This window comes from Haemaphysalis longicornis, unplaced genomic scaffold (genome assembly GCF_048455015.1).
Source record: "Haemaphysalis longicornis isolate Haplotype H1 unplaced genomic scaffold, Haemaphysalis longicornis Haplotype H1 scaffold_8, whole genome shotgun sequence".
NCBI classification, from domain to species: Eukaryota; Metazoa; Arthropoda; class Arachnida; order Ixodida; family Ixodidae; genus Haemaphysalis; species Haemaphysalis longicornis.
Window position 1 is genome coordinate 122357541 of NW_027526445.1, and position 19922 is coordinate 122377462.

Sequence of the window (19922 nt, forward strand, 5' to 3'; positions counted from 1 at the left end):
GACTATGATAGAGTCCGCAATATAACGCGTCGAAAGGAAAGAGCGTGGGTTTGAAATTGCCTGTCTTCCAGATAAGGGTTAGTTGGATGTCATCATACTTCTATATTCAGAAGTTTCGAGTGTTTGGCCACCCCTAGATATGGGGCAAAGACCACAATGCCTATCAAGCACTCCTACAAGTGCAACTGTGCCGTGATTCACTTAAAGTGTACTTGTCCGTGAGTGTGACAGTAAAAAGAGACATAGAAGCGAGCATTGCAGTTGCAGTTATACACATTTGGTTTGTTGTTCACCAGGAGGTTACAAGGTTAAGCATTGCAGACAGCATTTATTGCTCACGCAATGAAGATGCTTGTCCAAACTGCAACATCAGACAGTGCCACAGAGATAGAGGTTTTATATGGGAACTCCTGAGTAGGGAGGTGAGGCCACATGCTAGTGGGATTGTGGCTCAAGGGACCACGTGATGTCTGTGCAGAACATGTGTTGATGTGTGCAGAACCTTCTCTGTACCGTCGGCCCCACTCAGCCGTCTGTCTCTTGGAAATGTATCCCACTCAATCCAATAAAATGTAATTGTGCCCGTCTTAATATGCACACAGTGTGTCACGAAGATTCCAGAGAGGCCCAAGCCCGGACAATCCTTAAAATGTACAAAGGTAAACCATCTACCGCCTACACGGACACTGAGGAAGTGTCTTGAAGAGCCTGGAAGAACAGCCGTGGCAGCTGCCATCACTTTAAATAACAAACGCCTGTGTTGCATCTCTTCCTGAAAACAACCCCCTCCAAGCCAAGGAAGCTGCGATAGTTCTCACAATGAACCAAAGCTACGCCATAGTCTTGTTGCAGACTCGCAGCAGGCATGTCACAGCTTTGCAAACGGCCGATTGCACCTGACAGTGTTTCGAATCGTCAAAGACTGCCACTGAGACCAGTGAGGATGAAATGATCACGAGCTCACAGTCGCATCTCCAGCAAGGAGGTCGTCATCCCCATGGCTTGCAATTTGACCTGCCGAGCCAGCGCACACGCATCCTCTACTTTCATACCAAGAAATCACGCAGCGCTGTAGGCTCTTCCAGAGAACATCTCAGAATATATCCCCTCCCGTACAAGTCGCTACTACCCGGTAACCGGAAAAAAATGTTTTGTTTCCCTGAAGCCTTTACTGCGTTCCAATAAAAGTTTCTTCTCTCCATTTTCCCGTAAGACCTTGCTAAAGTGAACCCATTGGGAACGGGACAGAGGGGTGTGTTCATAGCACCTCGGGGGCCAGTGCAGCATTGTTTCGTAAGAGCGTTCGTAAGAAAAAAAAGCCTAAAGGCCTGATCCTTGTGGTCGGTCGTACGTGGAAGCTAACTGGAAAGGAACTTGTGCGGAGGTCGCAGTCCCTGCAACTTGCCCCAGTTGGTAGGGTGTCTCAATGATGGCTTTGATCTTCACTAGCCAAAGTGGAGGGGCTTCGGTTGGTTTGACTTGGTGCCTGCCTCTGTAGGAGCAGGCGCTGTGCCACCGGACACGTTAGAGAGGCACAGGGCAGATTACAGCAGGTGTGGGTTTGCCTGCTCTGTTCTGTGCCCAAGCTCAGGAATTTCTAACCCAGTCATTTGGTTTTTCTAGTTTTGTTTTGCTGCTGCGATGACGGCAATGGAAAAGCCCCCTCCCCCTCCTGCACCCTCTTTCAGATTGAGCACGGGGCGAAGCAGCACCTGCGGCACCTGACGGAGTACTTTGCCTTCCTGCTGGAGTTTGCCAAGATGGGCGAGGAGGAGTGCCAGTTCCTGCTCTCCATCGAGGCCATCTCCAGCATCGTCTCCTTCTACCTCAGCCACAAGCTGGACTACGTGAGTCCCCTCTCGCCTTCCTCTTCTCCTCGCACCTAGCTCCCTGCGCACTGGTTCACATGGAGCCAAACACTGAAAACATCCGTTAGCCTCGTTTACTACTTCCCTCTCTACTTAACCGATCGGCCAAACTCGACATGTCACCGTGCGATTTTGGACCACTCTTCTTTGGGTAATGTTTTTTCAGACCTGTTTTTCCTGCCAAGCAGAAAACTTCTTTTCTTTCTTTTGTGAAAAGAAGAAGAAGGATCACATACCAAATGTTAGTCGTACGGTGTTCAAACACCTCGTAGCAATTTATTAGGACCGCGGCAGTAGTCTGTTGCTGTACCCCACACCCCACCAATGTAACGATGCCCAGGTGGAGATGGTGTCGGAGGAGGAGGACGAGGAAGAGGAGGAGGAGGGCGGGGGCACTGGTGGCGGGGGCCTGTCGTCGTCGGTGTCGAGCAAGTGCCGGCCGGCCTCCCTGGACAAGATGGTGTGCCTGGTGCTGCTGCTGGTGGAGAAGTCCCGCGCCGACGACCACCGGCTGCAGCTGGCACAGGCCGACTACAACGCCCTCACGGGGGGAAAGGTAGGAGGGGAAGGGCCACTTCTTCCTTTTTGATTAAGATGTGGGGGCAAAGCCTGTTGGGATGGGTGGCAAGAAGTGCTACCAGCGAGATGCTCTCAGTGTTCTATATATGGGTGGCTCCCATTCTCCCTTCTCTCTCTCACCTTCTTTCCCTCCCTCCCCCGACGCTGATGTGGGCACTGTTCCTTGGCGCAGGGCTTTCCGTTTCTGTACCACCAAATCCGGGACAACATCTGCCTGCGCCAGACGTGCAACCTGATCCTCAGCCTCTGCCGCTGGAACGAGACGCTGGCCCCACACGTGAGGGAGATGCAGTGTTCTTCTCTTCTCTCATTTCTTTGTCTCCTCGCAAGAGCTTGCATCTCTGACGTTAGCGAAGGATTGCGACTCCATCACCCTTGTTTAAATGGGCTTGCTTTTTGCTTTTTCTCTTTCTCTCTTGCAGATCGTCAACATGATCTTCTCATCTGTCACCAAGCAGCCTGAGGTGTGCAGCTCTCGAGATTTCTTTATTCCTTTTTCTTTTTTTTTTTTAGTGAGTAATTGAGCCGTTAACAACAGAGCATACTTTAAACTCACTGCCTACTGCTTTTTGAACACTGAAGTTATCTGTCACCCAAGGCTGTGCAGCGAAAGCATCGAAGTGAATACACCGTCTGAGGCTTATTCATTCTAGTGTTCCACCTTGCAGGCCAGTGGGCCATTCTTCAAGCTGCTGTCGATGCTGGTGGAGTATTCCGGAGGGCCATCGGGCATGCCGCCTTTCACTTCCCTGGTGCTCCAACGGGTTTGGGAGGCAAGTCTGCTGCGAGTGAAGAGGAGAGGAGAGAGTACGGCCCCTTGCGACTGACAGTGGTGCTTCTCTTCTCTTTTCCTCCCCCCCCACCCCCAACTACCGTAGGCGGCCGAGTACTGCCCGCTGCAGACGCTGGAGTGGCTGACCATGCAGGTGCCACGGAACAAGCTGGCACACTCGTGGGTCCTCCAGAGCATGGACGTCTGGGTCGAGAAGTTCCTCATCGCCCACGCTCTGCAGAGGGTGCGCAATGGTGGGTGCTCTCCTCCTCCTCTTCCTTCCTTCCTCCCTTCTTGTGACTGCAGTGCCGACGATGGCGGCATTCGCGATTCAGTCTCATGCATTGGAGAGAGTGAAGGACAACACACGTCCTTGCCTTTCCTTGAGGGAAATAGCTCGCCAACCTAATTGAAGCACCGAAATATTAATTTCGTTGCCTGTTTTCGTTTTAAATAAGAAGTATTGACAAACTTCAATTTCATGCTGCACAACATGAGCAGTGGCATTAATGAGGAAAAGTATGTTCAACCGAACCACAGGCACCACCACAGTCACACAGTATGGTTTTTTGGTGGCAGCTTTTGTCGGTGGTCACCAGTTGTGCCAACTAATCCCTGTGACATCCCAGAAAGTCATTTCTGTGAACTGACATTCCCCCCCACCCCCTCCTTTTTTCCTGTTTTGCCCGTCCTTGCAGTGGCAGCCTTGCTGTTGGTCTCCCTAGTGCCAAGCTCCCAGTTTCGGCAGGCCTTCCGTTCAGGCAGGAATGGGTTGGCCCCGCAAAAGGACCTGCCCGTACGTACACCTCGCCTTGCACTGTTTTTTGGGTGCGAAATGTGTTGCTGAGTTTCGCACGAGGGTGGCGTCGATTGTTGCTGTGTCCTCCTTTGAGTCTGTGGGTTTTGTGTTTCTGGTACAAGCAGATGTCTTGCCCTTTCAGATGAGCCCAGAAGCTGTTTCTGTGATGCATCAGGTGAGTCATGCATGGCTACCTTGCTCTCGTGATGTCAGCGACTGTCTTTCGAGCTGAATTTAACCCCAGGGCTCATGCGGGCCCTTGGACACATTAAAAACCATTGAATTTCAGCAGCTTGTTTTCAAGGCCTTGAGAGTCCAAAACTCTTCACAGACCCGCCCTTGAAAATTCTGAAATTTCTTGAATTTTCCTCTTTCATAAGCATAAAAGCAACATGAGGCTAGATATGGACTGAGTGAGTTTGTTGTTCGGTTGATCTTCTTTAGCGAATAAACGGTTGCATTTTGGGAAACACTAGAAGTTCTTATCCTTGCAACTCTAACAAAGAATTACGAGAAGTTTCTGAAGAAGGAGATGTCCTTGGAGTTATTGTTCCACCTTGAGCAGAGCAAAGTCATCTGTAGCATAAACTGGGCTGTACAGCCAAATGTCAAGCTGTGTTTTTAATTCAGAAATTTTGGACTGGTTGTAGCTAGCCTGATGTTTGTCTAACAGCATAATCATTTGGCAGAAAAAATTACTGCGGTTGCCGCACCTTCCTTGATTTTGTTGTCCATTTCCAAATGCATGAAAGGGCCGCTATCAGGTGGGGTAGTGCATTTTTGTAAACCAGGTGTGGGATTGTGTGGATGCAGATGAACTTATTTCTCATGTTTACTCTCCCTTTAACTTTGACTTTCCCTTGAACCTTGTGCAGAGCTATGTAGCTATTCTTGCTGGCTTGAAAAAAAGGCAGACAAGGCAGTAGAGGAAGACAAGGAAGACCTTGTGTAGCGTATTGTTTTGAAAAAATGCCTGGTTGTTAGTCAGTGCCATGTCGCCTCCCGCCTCTCTTTTTGTGTTATGCTTGTTTATTGTTCTGTTTCATTTCCCATCTCAATAGGAAATGTCGTTCGTCCGGCAAATGCTCATCCCTATTTTTTCATTTTCATTTTCTAATTTTTCATTTTCTGACACAGGTGTTCCAGTTCCTATTACGATTGCTCAAAAAAGCAAAAATGTATATTGGTAAGTGACGCTGGCACAGTTCGCTTCTACTCCAAAGAAAGCAGTAACAAAATTATGACTTTGAAACAAGTTTTCACATTGCAACTGCTCCCACTGAGCCTGGCGTCACGTCTTCCTGCTTTTCAGACCCGGCCGTTCACGGCACCGCCAAACTGATGTACTACTTTGCGGTGCTCACTTACTGTTTGGTAGGAAAGCAGGAGAAGCTAATGGTGAGTGCCTCTCTTGGTGGAACAACATTGGTTGAATTGGAGCAGATTGGGGGTGCGACGAAAGCTCGGGTCTACGTTAGCTTGGGCGGTACTCTTTGCACAAGCTAAGAACTCATCTCTGAACTCCTGTTATTAGAGGAGCTGTGTAAGTGAAACTGGAAGAGACCCGAAGAATCTGTTCTCCTTATCAGGAGTTCTGTTTAACGAGAGCTCGTGTCACTGGAAATGGCTATATAGAAAAATAGTTACTAACTCTGCTGATGCTGTTCAATTCAAACACTATCTTTTATTACGTGATTTCAGTTAAGCGAGGTTAACTGTACCATGTGGGCTCATTCAGCCCCCTTTATTTGCGCGCCTTCACTCATTTTTCAGTTCAGTCAATTCTTCCTCGACCTGTGGAGCCTTTTCCAGCCTGGCTTGTCGGAGCCAGCCATCCCTGTTCATCACAACAAACAGGTAAGGGGGAGTTGGGCAGGTTTGCACGCGATTAGAGTAGGGGAAATACAGATCCCTGAAGTCTCCTCGGGTGGCTTCTATACACTGTGCAAACCCTGCTGTGGGCCACTTTTATTCGCAGTGCTCGATATGTTTTGACACAGCACGCCTGAAAATTGGGGAAAAGAAGTGTGTAGTGAAGCAGAAATGAGAAACAATGCATTCCATTGAAAATGAAACTCCTTCTTTTGAGTGCATGCATGCGTGTGTGTGTGTGTGTGTGTGTGTGTGCATGCGTGTTACTGGTGACGCAGGATGTAGCGATCACTGTGCTGAGTGGCTTTCATTGGCTCGGAAGTTGACTTTGGATTTCCTCCTCGTTCCCTATTCGCAGACCCTGCTGCTTTTCTGGTACCAGGCCTGCGTGGACTGCCCGGAAAACGTCAAGCTCATTGTGCAGAATCCTCATGTCACAAAGAACATTGCCTTCAATTACATACTGTGAGTAGTAGCGGGTTTTCAGGGGGAGGAGTTGGGTAGGCGGGCAGGCAGGCACAGAAGGATCGAGCCAATCACGTATCGCATATTTTGTTCTCAAGTGGATGTGAATCCATTCCAACTACAGTAGTCCTTTGTGCCCTTGTGTTCCTCATGTGCTTCATCCTATTTTGCGCTGTGTTTGGAACGAATCACAGTTAAACTGCTTTGCTGGCACAAGCGTGACATGCCTGGAAGTTTTTAAGGGATTTACAGGAGCTTCATTTTTATGGTTTTTAATGTGTCCTAAGTGGGAAAGAGATGCGCTTCTGTAAGGGACAAGGGCTGTGCAGTGGAGTGTCTACTAGGTGCAGTGCTGCGAAATTGGGGGGAGGGGTGAGGTTTCTTGGGGGTTCTATGCAGTGACAAGTTTAATTCAGAAACGAAACCAAATCTAGTAATGTGAGGCTACATTCCTCAAAGCATGCTCTTTCGGATTGAAATGCCGTCGCCATGTCCAGCAGACTATGTGATAGTCGAGAGTGCAAGTACAAAATGAGCTCAGTCCCCGTTCTCAGTCAGTCGATCGATCGATGGACCAGTGGATGATGATGAGAGACGGGTGGCCACGCAAATGCAGGGCGGACCACGACGACCAGGACGTGGTGGTGTTCAACCGGTGCATGCTGCCGGCCTACTACGGGCTGCTGCGGCTCTGCTGCCAGCAGTCGCGGGCCTTTGCGCGGCAGCTGGCGGCCCACCAGAACGTCCAGTGGGCCTTCAAGAACATCACGCCCTACACGACGCTGTACACGGCGGCCGTCGGGGAGCTGCTCAAGCTGATGGAGCTCTTCGTGTCGCTGCCGCGGGGCGCCAGCGAGCAGGAGCAGCGCGAGGTGTCGCTGTTCAAGCGCACCACGCTGGCGCTCTACCTGAGCCTGGACCCGCGGGTGTGCTGGGCCACGCTGGTGGCGGCGCTGCGCATCCTGGTGGGGGGCCCCCAGGACCGGCTGCTGGCGCTGTCCGCGGGCGGCCTGCCTGTGCTGTTCCAGGCGCTGCACACGCTGCACGTGATGTACCACGAGGCGACGGCCTGCCACGTGACGGGCGACCTGGGCGACCTGCTGTCCCTGCTGCTGGAGCTGCTGCGCACGTGCGCGGGCGGGGCAGCCCCCGAGCCCCTGGCCGCCCTTCGTGGCTGGCCCCAGCTGGGCGAGGGCCTGCGCCGACTCCTGACCCTCCTCAACAGCTACGTGCCCCCGCAGGTGCGCCTGCTCTGCCTCGGTGAGTGACTCCTCCGCTCTCTCCACCTCTTGCTCGGGGACGGGGGGGGGTCAGGGAACAGTGTCGCATGTTGTGACTTGTAATGCTGGCACGGAGCTCTCGTAGCCTCGCTACCATACCGCTACACTCCTTTGCCAGTAGCCTCATGTAGCCTTGTGCGAGGGCTCGCTGGCCGCCCTCATATGAGGCTACATTGTGCTGGTTGCGTGTGGCGGCAGCGTTGCTAGGTTTTTGTTCTTTCTTGTTCGTGTGCACTCTCCTTCCATACTTGAATGTTGAATAACTCCGCTTAGCAACAACTAGTGGGGCATAATGCCTGCAAACGAGGGCCATGTGCCAAAGAAACGAAAAGCTATCGATGTCAGCACCAAGGTGGGCATCATCCGTGAGATACGCTCGGGGGTGAGAAGCGCCGAAGTCTCCAGGAAGTGAGGACTGTTGACGTCTACAGTTTCAACTATCTTAGAAGATATGGAATCGGCGACAGGAAGAAATGGAAGTGTTTACGTGAGGCAACGTAGAAGGATCTCCCAAGTGAGAACTGCAGCTGCAATGACTGCAACAAAGGCATTCCTGCCCCACAGCCCATAAGTGCTGCCAAAGCACTGGACTACAGTGCGGTTCTCAAGGGCCTTGTTTTTTGTGAGGGGACTATCCGAGGAGCATGCCGACCACTTAGACAGCCTGGGAAAGACTGTCATGGTCACTACAGTGTGAAAGCAACCAACCATCACTTTGTTCCTGCAATGAAAAGGTAGCGCAGCTTATTGCTTGTCTTTCTCGTTATTTGTAAAGGTAAAGGTAAGTCCACATATAATGAGATACTGATACAGTTGAACCTCGATATAACGAACCTCGATTTAACGAAATTCGCGATATAACGAATTTTTTCAAGTTTTCTAACAAAATTTTGCTAAATGCATGTATTTTTGTCTCGATTTTACGAAGTAATTTTGTGCGGCGCTTTCGATTTAACGAAGTCACGGCAAGAAAGGAAGAACGAAATTCCGGTCGAGGCACGTTTTATTTTGCCTCTCAGGCCCTACATTGAAAAAATTCAGTGCTCAAATTGACTCTTGAAGGCTCAAATGAAAGAAAAGCGGTGAAATCTACGGTTCACAACAATTAAAAGCGAAGAACGAAGCTGCACAAACCGCTAGCGGTCATAGACGGTTTAATAGTGCGGCCACTATTTTGACGTCTCCATCGTTGCCTAAGCCAGCGCCCTCTATGCTTAGGCTACCGAAGCCTATTTCAAGCTTTTTTTTTCAACGCGTCATTGCTCACGGTGCTGCTGCTCTAGGTTGTGCTCGCTGATAACCAAATTAATATTTTGTTCGTGCATCGTTAGGTGAGTTTTGTAAGCAGCATGAGCACTCCAAGAGAAAGAAAAGTGTTCCGAACAAGAGCCTGAGGAAGTTCGGTGAAACTGACAGCCACCGAAGTGTGATGGATGCCATCGATGTTCTGCGGAGGCACGCAGGTGCACACGAATGTTAAGACCTTGTTAGCGCTGTCAGCATACGACCGTCACGTAAAGCCCGCCCTGGTCAAGAAACGCCAAGCACTGCTTACGGATTTCTTCACTACGGCTTGAACATCGAGTGCTGGTGGCAATAAATTGCTCTCTTTGAACGTGGTCATCTTCGTTTCACCAGCGTTCATTAGACAGCTGCGGTGCGGAGAAATCAGTTTCGTAAGGGCTCAGTGGGCATAAAAGTAATTGCTTAATCGAATTTGGCCGGAAGAATTTTATTTAATGTAAGCTTTCCGCTTTCCGGAGCACGTAAGCGCTGCTCCACACAGTGAAGCGGTCCGCGTGTACTCCGCTGAACTCGCAATCATGGCTTTATCTCGAGTGTTGTGGTTGCATCACGCGCCTATACTGCAGAGCCTTTGTACATGAAAAAAGTCTTTCGAAAGCTTCATAGCAGCCTTCCGCTGTTGGCCCGCCGCGCCTAGGCCCCTAAGCCTACCACTGAATAGACGAAAAGAGGCGTAACTTCGAACGAGCACCTCGGCGGGGTGAAGTTCACGGGACATGGACGCGGGCGCGGGTTCAATTGACTATAACAGCGGCATTTAGTAGTGACCGAAATGAAAAAACAAAAAGTGGAAACCTAGTCTGCTATCATATTTAATGAGGCGTTGCGGAAAAAGCACCGGTTTTACGGTGACACATGAACTACCGTCGGCTATCCGAGTTCCATTGCCCAAGTGTTGAAACTCTTAATTCACACAATTTTTGCGGCCAGTTTTAGTACAAATTTCGCTTTAATTGGAGAGGTAACTACATAGCAGTTGTTGCCTGGCGAGGGCCAAAGTGTTAAAACCCCAATAACTGGTTAAATGAACTGTAAAATCGAAACCTCGATTTTACGAAATTCTCGATTTAACGAAATTTGCGGCCCCAAGTACGACTTCGTTATATCGAGGTTTAACTGTATAACGACAACTTTTCGCGGAATTATCGCGTTCATTGTAAGGGAGTTTGACTGAATATTAGTACTGAATATCATGGAATGCACTTTTTTTCTTTCATTATTTCTGGCTGAATTGAGCGCTTGTTTCAGTCTTTCCAGCCGGAACAAAATGGGAAACGGAAAAAGTAATTGAGATACCTCTCATGTGGAACGGATTGAATGCGTGATGTTGAATCACTGGGCAGCCGGTTGTCAAACATGGTGCGGCCCCAACCTCAGCATCCGGAAATTAATAATGGGATTGCTGCACACTGGAAAACATGGATGCGCAAATATTCCCCATTTTTTTTCCCCCTGCACTTATTGTGGTTCGAGATATCTGCATTTGTAAGCAGGAGTGAATGGTTTTTAAAAAAAATGGTGCAGTACGGAAGAAAATAGTCGTTATTCGTTTTGGTGTAGGAGGCTAGTGTCCCTTTTCTGCATGAGCCGGTTTTCATTACAGTAGCCAACCGTTTTTTCGGACTCGAAAAATTTGGACTTTCTGGATATTTCGGACTTTCCCGAGGAACCGCCAGTTGTCCCTTAGGAGTAACAACTCATGGATTTTTCGGACTGCTCTTTTATTCAGACTATCTTTTTTGTTCCCCTCAAGGTCTGAAAAATCGGTCAGCTAGTGTCGATGTTTATAACTTACTGCGTCATGCACAAACAGGAATCGTTTGCTGAGTTTTAGAAAAAAGAAAACGCAAGACGAAATAGATTGTAGGGAAAAAGGAAGTCTAGAGGTGGTGGAGCTAGAATTTCATTAGTGCCCCACACATTAAGTGAGGTGCCTGGCAGCCATTGCTAAGTGTGTTAGTAAGCTACCTTAGGACGAGAATTAAATGGAAGCAAGGCAATCCCAGTGCAAGAATTTGCATGCTGGTAGGGGGAAAAAAATAGTAGCTGCTTTGCCGAATTCACAGCTGTCCCTTTGCTTCAAACGAAAAGAGAAAAGTTGTTCGAGCTGGGCTCGTGAGCAACAAGAGTTAGTGCAGTGGTAGGAAGGTCTTTTTATTCGGCCAAAGCTAGAAACCGAGCGTGTTGGCTGTTTGGGCGACCAAGAAGGAAACCATGCGTGTCATAGGTAGCAGCCAAAATGACCAGTGATGTTGTTGGGCTCAGCACAGCCTGTGGCAGTGTTGTCACGAAGCTCTCCCCCTCTCCCTCTCTCTCCCCTGGTGCAGAGGTGCTGAAGGAACTGGTGACCCTGTTGCCTCGGGAGACTGTCGGCCCCATCGTGCCCCTATTGGCCAGCTGCCACAGCAGCTTCCTGGAGAGCAACGGTCTCAGTGAGTGCCCCGTTCCTTCCTGGGTTGTTTTGTTTTGTTTCTCTGCCCTTCAAGGCAGTGCGTGATGCTTTCGTGGCCGTTTCCTGACCGGCCGCTTTTTCGCTGCCCCCGCAGTGACCACTGGCCCGTACTTCCCCCGGCGGGGTCAGAAGTCCTACCCGACCAAGACCACCGTGAGGCCCCAGCGCCCCATGCTGCAGATGTTCCTCCACCTGAGCCAGCTGGAAGCCGTCAAGGTGCGGGAAGCCCTTCTTTTGCCATTTTTGCCTGTTGCTCACACCCTTGCTTGTAATGCCTTCAAGCTCAAACCATTCTCGGGTTGCTTGCATGTGTGCCCTGTATTATGTGGGATGCCACATGCCTGCAATGTTTAAAACTGCCAAGAGTTTCAAACACATCTGTCTTCGATGTCGGAGTGTGGGCTTCTTCCCGTGCACGCTGATAATCTGCTGCGTAAACTTTTGCCCGACCCTTGCTTCGACAGCTCCCTGTGCGTAGGCTGTACCTAACCAGTCTTTCTAGGTGGAACAGTCAATCGGGGTAGCCTGTTAGTTGCCACATTGTGTTCCCGTCCTCATTGTTGTGCTTGGCCACGTTTCTCCTCTCGCCCCTGACCAGGGCGTGGACCCCGAGTACGACCAGGCCCTGCTGGACTTCTTCCTGCCGTACCACCAGTTTGTGGAGACCCTCTTCCGGGCCGCCCTGTCCCAGAATTTGGTGTCCCAGGACCTGGTGAACCTGAGTGAGTGTGCCGCTCTCGGCATCTCAGTCTTGTAACTGTTCTGCCTGCGAGTGTAGTTCAGTTCTAAGTGGCACACAATCTCACTGGGGTGCCTGCCGATTTTGATGTGCCACCCTCTTTCACCCTCAGGTGCCATGGTGTCGATCGAGGGTGTCCCCCTGCACATCGACCTCATCCCTCGGCTCTGGCTGGAGGTGCTCCAGGGAGAGGCAAGTGCCCTCGCCTTTGAGTCGAGGGGAAAGTGTCATCTTCCAGTGCATCCTGCCAACTTTAAGCAGCAGCCAGAGGTCACCTGGTTGCTCTTGTGATACAGTAAAACCTTGTTACAAGAGACTCTTGGTTACAAGAGACTCCTGGTTATAAGAGACTATAGAATAAGAACGGTTTAGTTGGTTTTCCTCGGTTTGCCAAGCAACATCACATACCAGAGACCTTGGTTACAAGAGACATCTTTCCCAAGTCCGCTAAGCGTCTTTTGAACGAGGTTTTACTGTGTGTGTAAAATAATTTCCACCCACACCACCCTCACAAATTTTAATTGCATCTCAATTGGAGTTCACCAGAAATATAAAGTTTAGATTCGGAAGTAATGGGGCTCGAAGATGATGCAAACGTGTATACGGTACAATCTGCGTATAACATGTCATGGGAGCCACGAAAAATCCCAACGTTATGGAGACACACTCAAAAGCCAAGGCCACATGCAGAACCAACCTTTCGGGCACTCTTAGTTCATCATGCACATTAAAGCGCACAACTTAGAAACGGAGCCGTGATGTTTATTATCTTCTTTCACGCCGCTTAGTTCTGTGTGATTCTTCCACATTGCGGAAACGGTCTTTTCGCTTTGAGAGGGAACTCCTGTCACGTCTTGGCGTTCGGTTGAAGGAGTGCCATGGCAGCAGAAGCTGATTGTTACTGGTGCACGTAGGAGGAACTTGTAGGGGTCACAGCAGCTGTGTACAAAGCTTATCCGGGTGTTGTTGTGGCCTTTAAGGGTGGATGCGAAAGAGTTCCCTGGGCCCGCTTCCTTGCAGAAGTGTGCGGAGTTTGGGGAGTTCCTGCGGAACAGCACGTACGTCACCAACTGCGTGTCAGCTGTGCTGCTCGAGGAACGGGGCTACCTGAACAACCCCATGGTCTTTCGACTCTTCTCGCTTCTAGTGCCAAAGGTGGGTCGGTGGCAGCACTCGTCCAGCCCCTGCATACCTGCTTTGCTGATTGCCATCATGCTTTGCGCTCGAGCTGTTGGCAGCATCCAGTTCCTGCTTAGATTACAGGGGGTGGAGGGGTGAGGCATTTTTAAAGGGTGGAAACAAGTCGGCCTGTGTTGGTAGATTACGGTGCCGAGAATCTACATGCATCATTCTTGCAACTACAGTTGAACCCCTTTATAAGAGACACGTACCGGGGAGCAGTTTCTGTCTCTTATACGAGATGTCTCTTATAAGCAGGGTACCATGTTTTCACTTACTAATCAGACCCTAGTTCAATATGGGCACCGTATAACTAAAATAAGCTCAAAAGAACGCTACAGCATGTTTCAGAACATTCATTCTAATTTATGTTTGGCCCCCAGAATTTGTGAAACAGTTCTGAATCTTTGTGTGCTTCATGACTATTTGCAGTGTTTTTTACAACCGATTCTACAAGCTTTTTTTTCCTTTCTCTGTTTGTGGAAGATGAATCGTAGATGTTGAGTTCACAACCCTGATGAATAGCCAGAGCGCACAGCTTCTTCCGCTGTGTGCTCAGGCTATTCATTACGCTTGCAGGACTCAACATCTGCGATGCTTCTTGATTGGGAGCTACGCGAGTAGGAGAGCCTGCATGTGTGATCGCGCTCCATCCAATGAATGGCAGTAAGCTTCAACTACTTCTGTCAGTTGCATTTCCATTGGCAGGGCTTCTCATTGTCATTTCATAGCTGACTGAACCACTTTGTATTTGCTGAAGTTATAATAAATAGAGACTGCACCTGTCTGTCGTCCACCTGTGTTTCCACAATGGAAGCAACTGCAATTAGTGACTGGTGGCACTGCATCTGAAGTTAAAATGTCTGTTACGAGCGAGAATATTGATTAAACTTCAAGGATGACTTGTCCCTTATAACCAATCTTCTACATCCAATGTCTGTTATAAAAGAGGTCGATTTAATGGGAAAGATAGGGCAGCCAACCATGTGGGTGAATAGTGTCTCTTATACCCATTTGTCTCTTACATCAGTGTCTCTTATAACGAGGTTCAGCTGTAGCAGTTCTTTAATAAGACAGAAAATGCCAGAAACGTGAAAACAGGCGACGACGCCCCGTGCGCTGTTGGGTACTACGGTTTGTGACGTCACAAGAGTTGTGAACAGCGACAGTTCATTGGAGAAGCATCTATAGATTTTTTTTTCCCTCAAATAAGGAGTTCCTAGGTGGTTGAGCACGTGAAATAAATGTAAATCAGAACTTTCTGTGTGCTGGCCTAATTTAATAAATGCAGACTACAGCTCTTATACATTGCGAGACAGGCTGCTTTCCTCGCGCTTCTGAGTCGGCCATCGTGCTTTCAGTTGCGTTTTAAAAAAAGCATCACTGCAGTCAATAACCTACCACGGCGAATGCCTGAGCTTCTGCGAGCAGTAACCTTGGCAGGAAGTGGCAAAAGGTGCAAGATGCACTGCAGGACCCACCTGAGCTTCTAATCCGTTCTAAGTGCGCGTATGTAGCTATCTGAAAAACGTGCCTGTGCCCGGTTTCGAACCACTGCAGGGTGTTATCCGACCGATCAGAACTTGTGCTTCTCTGTTCGCTGCGAGCCACTGTTGATGAATAATGATGTTGAATGAATGAATGATGAATGATGTTGAATGAATGATGAATGTTGATGTTGATGAATTGTGCGCGTGTGGCTCTTCCCTTGTTATCTTTGGGCCGGGTGAAGATTTGGCCACAAAGACCACTTGAGATGGGAGCGGGAAGTGAGTGTGTATTTCATGCCAGGTCGGCGCAACACGTGAGGGAAGAGAATATGAGATTGGTGTAATTGCCACACGAGGTGAGATGAAGGCGCCTGCTTGAGTAAAGTCTAGCCGGGCGGTCAGCCGCACTTGTCACTGCTTTGCTGGCGGCCGGTGTGATGGGGTCTGGGTGTCCAGTGTGATGGGGTCTGGTTGTCCAGTGTGATGGGGTCTGGTTGTCCAGTGTGATGGGGTCTGGGTGTCCAGTGTGATGGGGTCTGGGTGTCCAGTGTGATGGGGTCTGGGTGTCCAGTGTAGGTGGGCACAGCGGCCACCGGAGAGGCAAAAAGCATTTCTCGTTCGGTCGGTGACAAATAACAGAAGTGAAAGCCAGCCTCCTCGGTCAAAAATACGCCATCGGGGGTCGGCCATGGCTTGGTGATTGATGTAAAAGCTACCGTTGCTGGGACGAGAGCACCTGACGCCAACCGTTTACGCTCTGGACCGCCCCGGTGCCTCACTCCTACTTTGTGACGCGATCTCTATGCCACGAGCACGAGGTCGCGGGTTCAATTCCTGGCCACGGCGGCCGCTTTTCTAATGGAGGCGAAAAGCAAAAACGCCCGTGTGTACGAGATTTGGGTGCACGTTGAGATCCCCTGCAGGCGGTCGAAATTAATCCGGGGCCCTCCACTACGGCGCACCTCATCGCCTGCGTTGCATCAGCGCGTTAAACCCTACAATCAGTCTATCTCTATGCCACGAAAAAATGGAAGAGAAGCAGGAGAGAGAAATGCCAGCTTTATTTACGGATTTCTCAGAAAATAATGCATCGTTGCCCGTCGAGCAAAAGCTGAGAGCGCTACGAAACGTATGATCATTCAGTTGAAACAAAATTTCATTCAGCCTTTGGGGTCCCCTTAGCACATGGGTCTTTGATCAAAAAGTTTATTTTTGCAGTTATGATGATGAAAATTCGGGGGAACATGTAGTTTTTCATTCTTATTGTAGATATAAAATTTGTTTTTGAGTAAAATGACCATATTCAAATTTATTTGGATATTTATATTCAATTTTTTGACAGCCTTTGTAAAAAAACTGCTGGAGGGATGCAGCTAAACAGGGAACCAGTGAACTGTGCACAAATCAAGGAGTGCAATAAGACTAACATTATCGTTCTATCTGGTCTGTAGCAGAAGTTACGACCATTTGAAGTTTGGGCCTGGAAAGCAAAACCGGTTTTTCTGGTTGCCTCCTTTCAAGCCCAAACTTCAAATGGTCGTAACTTCTGCTACAGACCAGATAGAACGATAATGTTAGTCTTATTGCACTCCTTGATTTGTGCACAGTTCACTGGTTCCCTGTTTAGCTGCATCCCTCCAGCAGTTTTTTTACAAAGGCTGTCAAAAAATTGAATATAAATATCCAAATAAATTTGAATATGGTCATTTTACTCAAAAACAAATTTTATATCTACAATAAGAATGAAAAACTACATGTTCCCCCAAATTTTCATCATCATAACTGCAAAAATAAACTTTTTTGGTTAAAGACCAGTGAGCCCCCTTAACATCACCGAAATTTAGTGTTATTAGGAAGTTTTTTTTTTTTTTCTTTCTGATGGAATGTTCTATAAACCCTCAGGATTTTTGGGGATCATAAAAAAATAAAAGACCTCCATTCTCTGTTATTGTGCCTTTGAGCTGGATTATGCTTAATTTGATGCGCAGAAAGGGCCGTTTGGGACAGTGGGTGACAGCACGCAGTTTTGCGCAAGGTGGAGCCAATTTAGTGGCCATTTTGAACTGAATGCGGGCAGGAAGCTTCCTCCCCTCTTGCAGATTCCTTTTTGGTTGGGACGTCACCTCTGGTGCTTGCAGTGTTGTTGCAGACTTTTACGCCAACGAATTTGTGGTAGCCATGCGCACAACACTGAACTCTCTCCCTGTGCCTGTTGCTGCTGCTTCCAGGTTGGCAAGCAAGTCCTGAAGGAAAGCGTCACCAGCCTGATCTTGACCCGGGCGAACGCCCTCGTCACGCTAGATGTGGCCCAGCACATGCATCGCATCACCGCCGTAAGTTGTAGTCCTACTCCGCATCTCACGAGCTGTCTGCCGCAGGGCGGAAGCTGTGAATTGTTCAGCAGTGATGTTCCTGCGCTGTTCCATGTTCTGCTCTCTTTGTATGTTCTCTTCCTTAATTCCAATAAGCGTTTTTATTGTTAATTTCTCTATCTCGTTGGCCGTGGTACTGTGCTTTGTTTTTTACTTTCCACCGAGGGAAGAAGTGCTGTGCTTGGCATGTATCGCCGAGGAATCGGTCTTCTTTTTGTCCCGTATAGAAAAATAAGAAAAAAAGGAAGATTACAGGTTGTGAACAGAGATCACAGAGGTGCGCGTCACTTGACCAGCAAACTGGGGGCTATGTCGGTATGCAGCGAGACTTTGTTGTCTAGAAAGTGGGGATTTGGGCAACTTGAGAGGGTGCAAGTGTTATCAGGACACAAAGTGCAAGGGTGGAGTGGTTACTCGCTGCCAAGGAGATGCTGCCTAACTTGTCCTAAAACTTTTCCAAAGGATATATTTTGCATGCTTTTAGCGGAACGCTTTTTGCTTTCAGCAAGGTGTAATTGAATGTATTAGAGTTATTTGAAACAGCAATTCCTTTGCATTTTCAATTTTTTAAATACTTTGAAAGTATCCAAAATTTTCAGATAGGGCAGTTTAACTCTTTCGGGACCGCCGGAAAAAGTGACGAAAAAGAGAGGTCGCGGTACAAATTTTTTATTACATAAAGCAAAGGCACCATCCTGCCTTAGCATATACCAAAATGCAGCTAATTATATGTTCTTTGACATACAGTACCAAGTTTTACTTCAACACTGACGATAGAACCATGAAAAAATCTGAAAGTAAGAACTTCGTAAAAAAACTACAGAAAAAGATAGAAAAAAGTGTAAATATAAAAATATTAAAAAATAATAAAATTATTTCAGGATATACAAAATCTAACACAATGCTTTGTTTCTTCATCGCAAAAGTTTGATGCGGCTAGGTGTAACTGGTTTTTTGTTTTGTGTGTGATCTCTTTGGCACTAAGGCGATGGCTACGTCGTCGCCCAGGTACATGCCAGGCTCTCGTCTCGGCGAAAACTTCATCCGTTTCTGCACTGGTGGCAGGAGATCACCACCATAGGTAGTTAACACCCTAGCGAACAAATATAAACCAGCCAGAACATATTTCGAGCGCACATATTTACTCCAGAGCCAATTGAAACCGAAACCAACACCCACCTTTGAGCGCGATTTGATGTTCCAGGCTGATCGACACCCGAATCCTCACTCGAACTGAAATCTGATCTCTAAAGCCACATTCCGACTCTTCACTGCCTCTCTCATCGTTAAAATCCACAGTAGAAGGCGAAGATATGCGAGACGAGACGAGGCGGATTTCTTATCGCGCTCGCACGAGTATGACGCCATGTTTGTTTACATTTGAAACAACTGCCCGTCAGAATAAAATATCTGATACGTTGCCGCCTGGCGATAAAAAAAGAAACTTCACAAAAGAGAAAACTCCAGTTTTCAAACTATCTCCCATATGTCGCTAGGTGTTCCATCGAGCGAAAATTTGTATTCTGCAGGCTCGCGAAACCATCGATCATATGGGATCGATGGCCTATGGAGCGGTCCCGAAAGAGTTAATTCGAAGCTGAATTGAATATGGTGTCGTCACTTCGATATTCACAAGTTTCAAATATTCGCACAGTCATAGTCAAATCGCCTGAAATTATGCACTTGTACACTGGCAAACTTTGTTTTTGATTCCAAGGGCTTGTATCGCCATCATGTGCGTTACTGGAGTCCCCGTGCAGGTTCTTAATGCTACTATTACGACTATTTTTGAGAAATTGAGAACATTTGCACTCTCGTTTTTGCCATGAAAACTTTTTATTTAGCACCACTTCACAGTTACCTGTCGCATAACCCTTTATACTGGTCAACCCCTTGACTTGTGGTGAAAAAAATCTGTCGCAAAGCATTCTGCAGAAGGGATTGCCATAGACGTCATTTAATTTATTGCCAGTCCTTATCTATCATTGGCACTCCCACGTGCTAAGGTTCATCAGAGCTGCCGGAAACCTTGCTCTTCATATTGTGAAATTAGAACCTGAAAATTATCTTCACAGTCCCTGCCTCGCTATTTCATTTACTTTGCAGCAGATGGCCTCTGATGTGACTGGTAGTGGTCTTGCGTCCACATTACGATTTCTTCTTTCAAAAGTGGCACGATGACAACTCGTACATCCCCTTCCTCGAGTATCGGACGTCTTTCTCGAGCGCGCTGAACTCGTTGTGTACTGTCGCTTCGACGAACTGTTGTTACTTACATTTTGAATACAGCGGTGAACTGCCACAAAAGTGAATCACTGATCCCAAAGTTTTGCCACAGAACAGAACACAAAAACGACAATAAAATACCCAAACAAGGATTAATGAAAGAGGAACAAGAGAAATTGGCATGCTTGAAGATGCCTTTGTAGCCTTGTCATGGAGCTGACGGTGGCAATGGTAGGCCACTTTCATTCTTGCAAGTTGTAAAATAACAGTGACAGCACATTAGTTTGCAATGCCTCCACCCATGTTAGCCAGGAAGTTTTGTTTTCTGCTGTACCCCTGTAGGTACCGTAGAAACCCTTGTATAATGCAGGTAATTTTTTTTTTTTTTTTTGCAATTGCTAGCATCCTGAATTTCTGTCTCATACTGTGGACAGGTGGAAAATGAGCAGTTTTCTGCAGTACTGAAAGATTTCACATCAAAGGCCAGGAAGTCAAACTTCATGCTTTATTGGAATGCTGCCTCC

The 19922-nt window shown here is 48.0% G+C and overlaps 1 protein-coding gene across 7 annotated transcripts in view; it reads left to right on the forward strand.

Moving 5' to 3' along the window:
• Positions 1-19922, forward strand: part of Puf (ubiquitinyl hydrolase 1 puf) — a 107360-nt gene that overhangs the window by 83399 nt on the left and 4039 nt on the right. For 5 of the 7 annotated variants that reach the window (XM_077680640.1, XM_077680643.1, XM_077680645.1 and 2 more), the window contains 19 exons: positions 1689-1847; positions 2209-2424; positions 2620-2724; positions 2870-2911; positions 3101-3220; positions 3326-3473; positions 3918-4015; positions 4161-4193; positions 5156-5204; positions 5331-5416; positions 5792-5875; positions 6249-6355; positions 6972-7615; positions 11268-11372; positions 11487-11608; positions 11991-12114; positions 12244-12323; positions 13152-13286; positions 17029-17133. In XM_077680640.1, the coding sequence (XP_077536766.1) occupies positions 1689-1847; positions 2209-2424; positions 2620-2724; positions 2870-2911; positions 3101-3220; positions 3326-3473; positions 3918-4015; positions 4161-4193; positions 5156-5204; positions 5331-5416; positions 5792-5875; positions 6249-6355; positions 6972-7615; positions 11268-11372; positions 11487-11608; positions 11991-12114; positions 12244-12323; positions 13152-13286; positions 17029-17133 (2562 nt within the window). The remainder of the gene's footprint in view (positions 1-1688; positions 1848-2208; positions 2425-2619; positions 2725-2869; positions 2912-3100; positions 3221-3325; positions 3474-3917; positions 4016-4160; positions 4194-5155; positions 5205-5330; positions 5417-5791; positions 5876-6248; positions 6356-6971; positions 7616-11267; positions 11373-11486; positions 11609-11990; positions 12115-12243; positions 12324-13151; positions 13287-17028; positions 17134-19922) is intronic. The other 2 variants (XM_077680642.1, XM_077680644.1) reach the window with 1 other exon arrangement.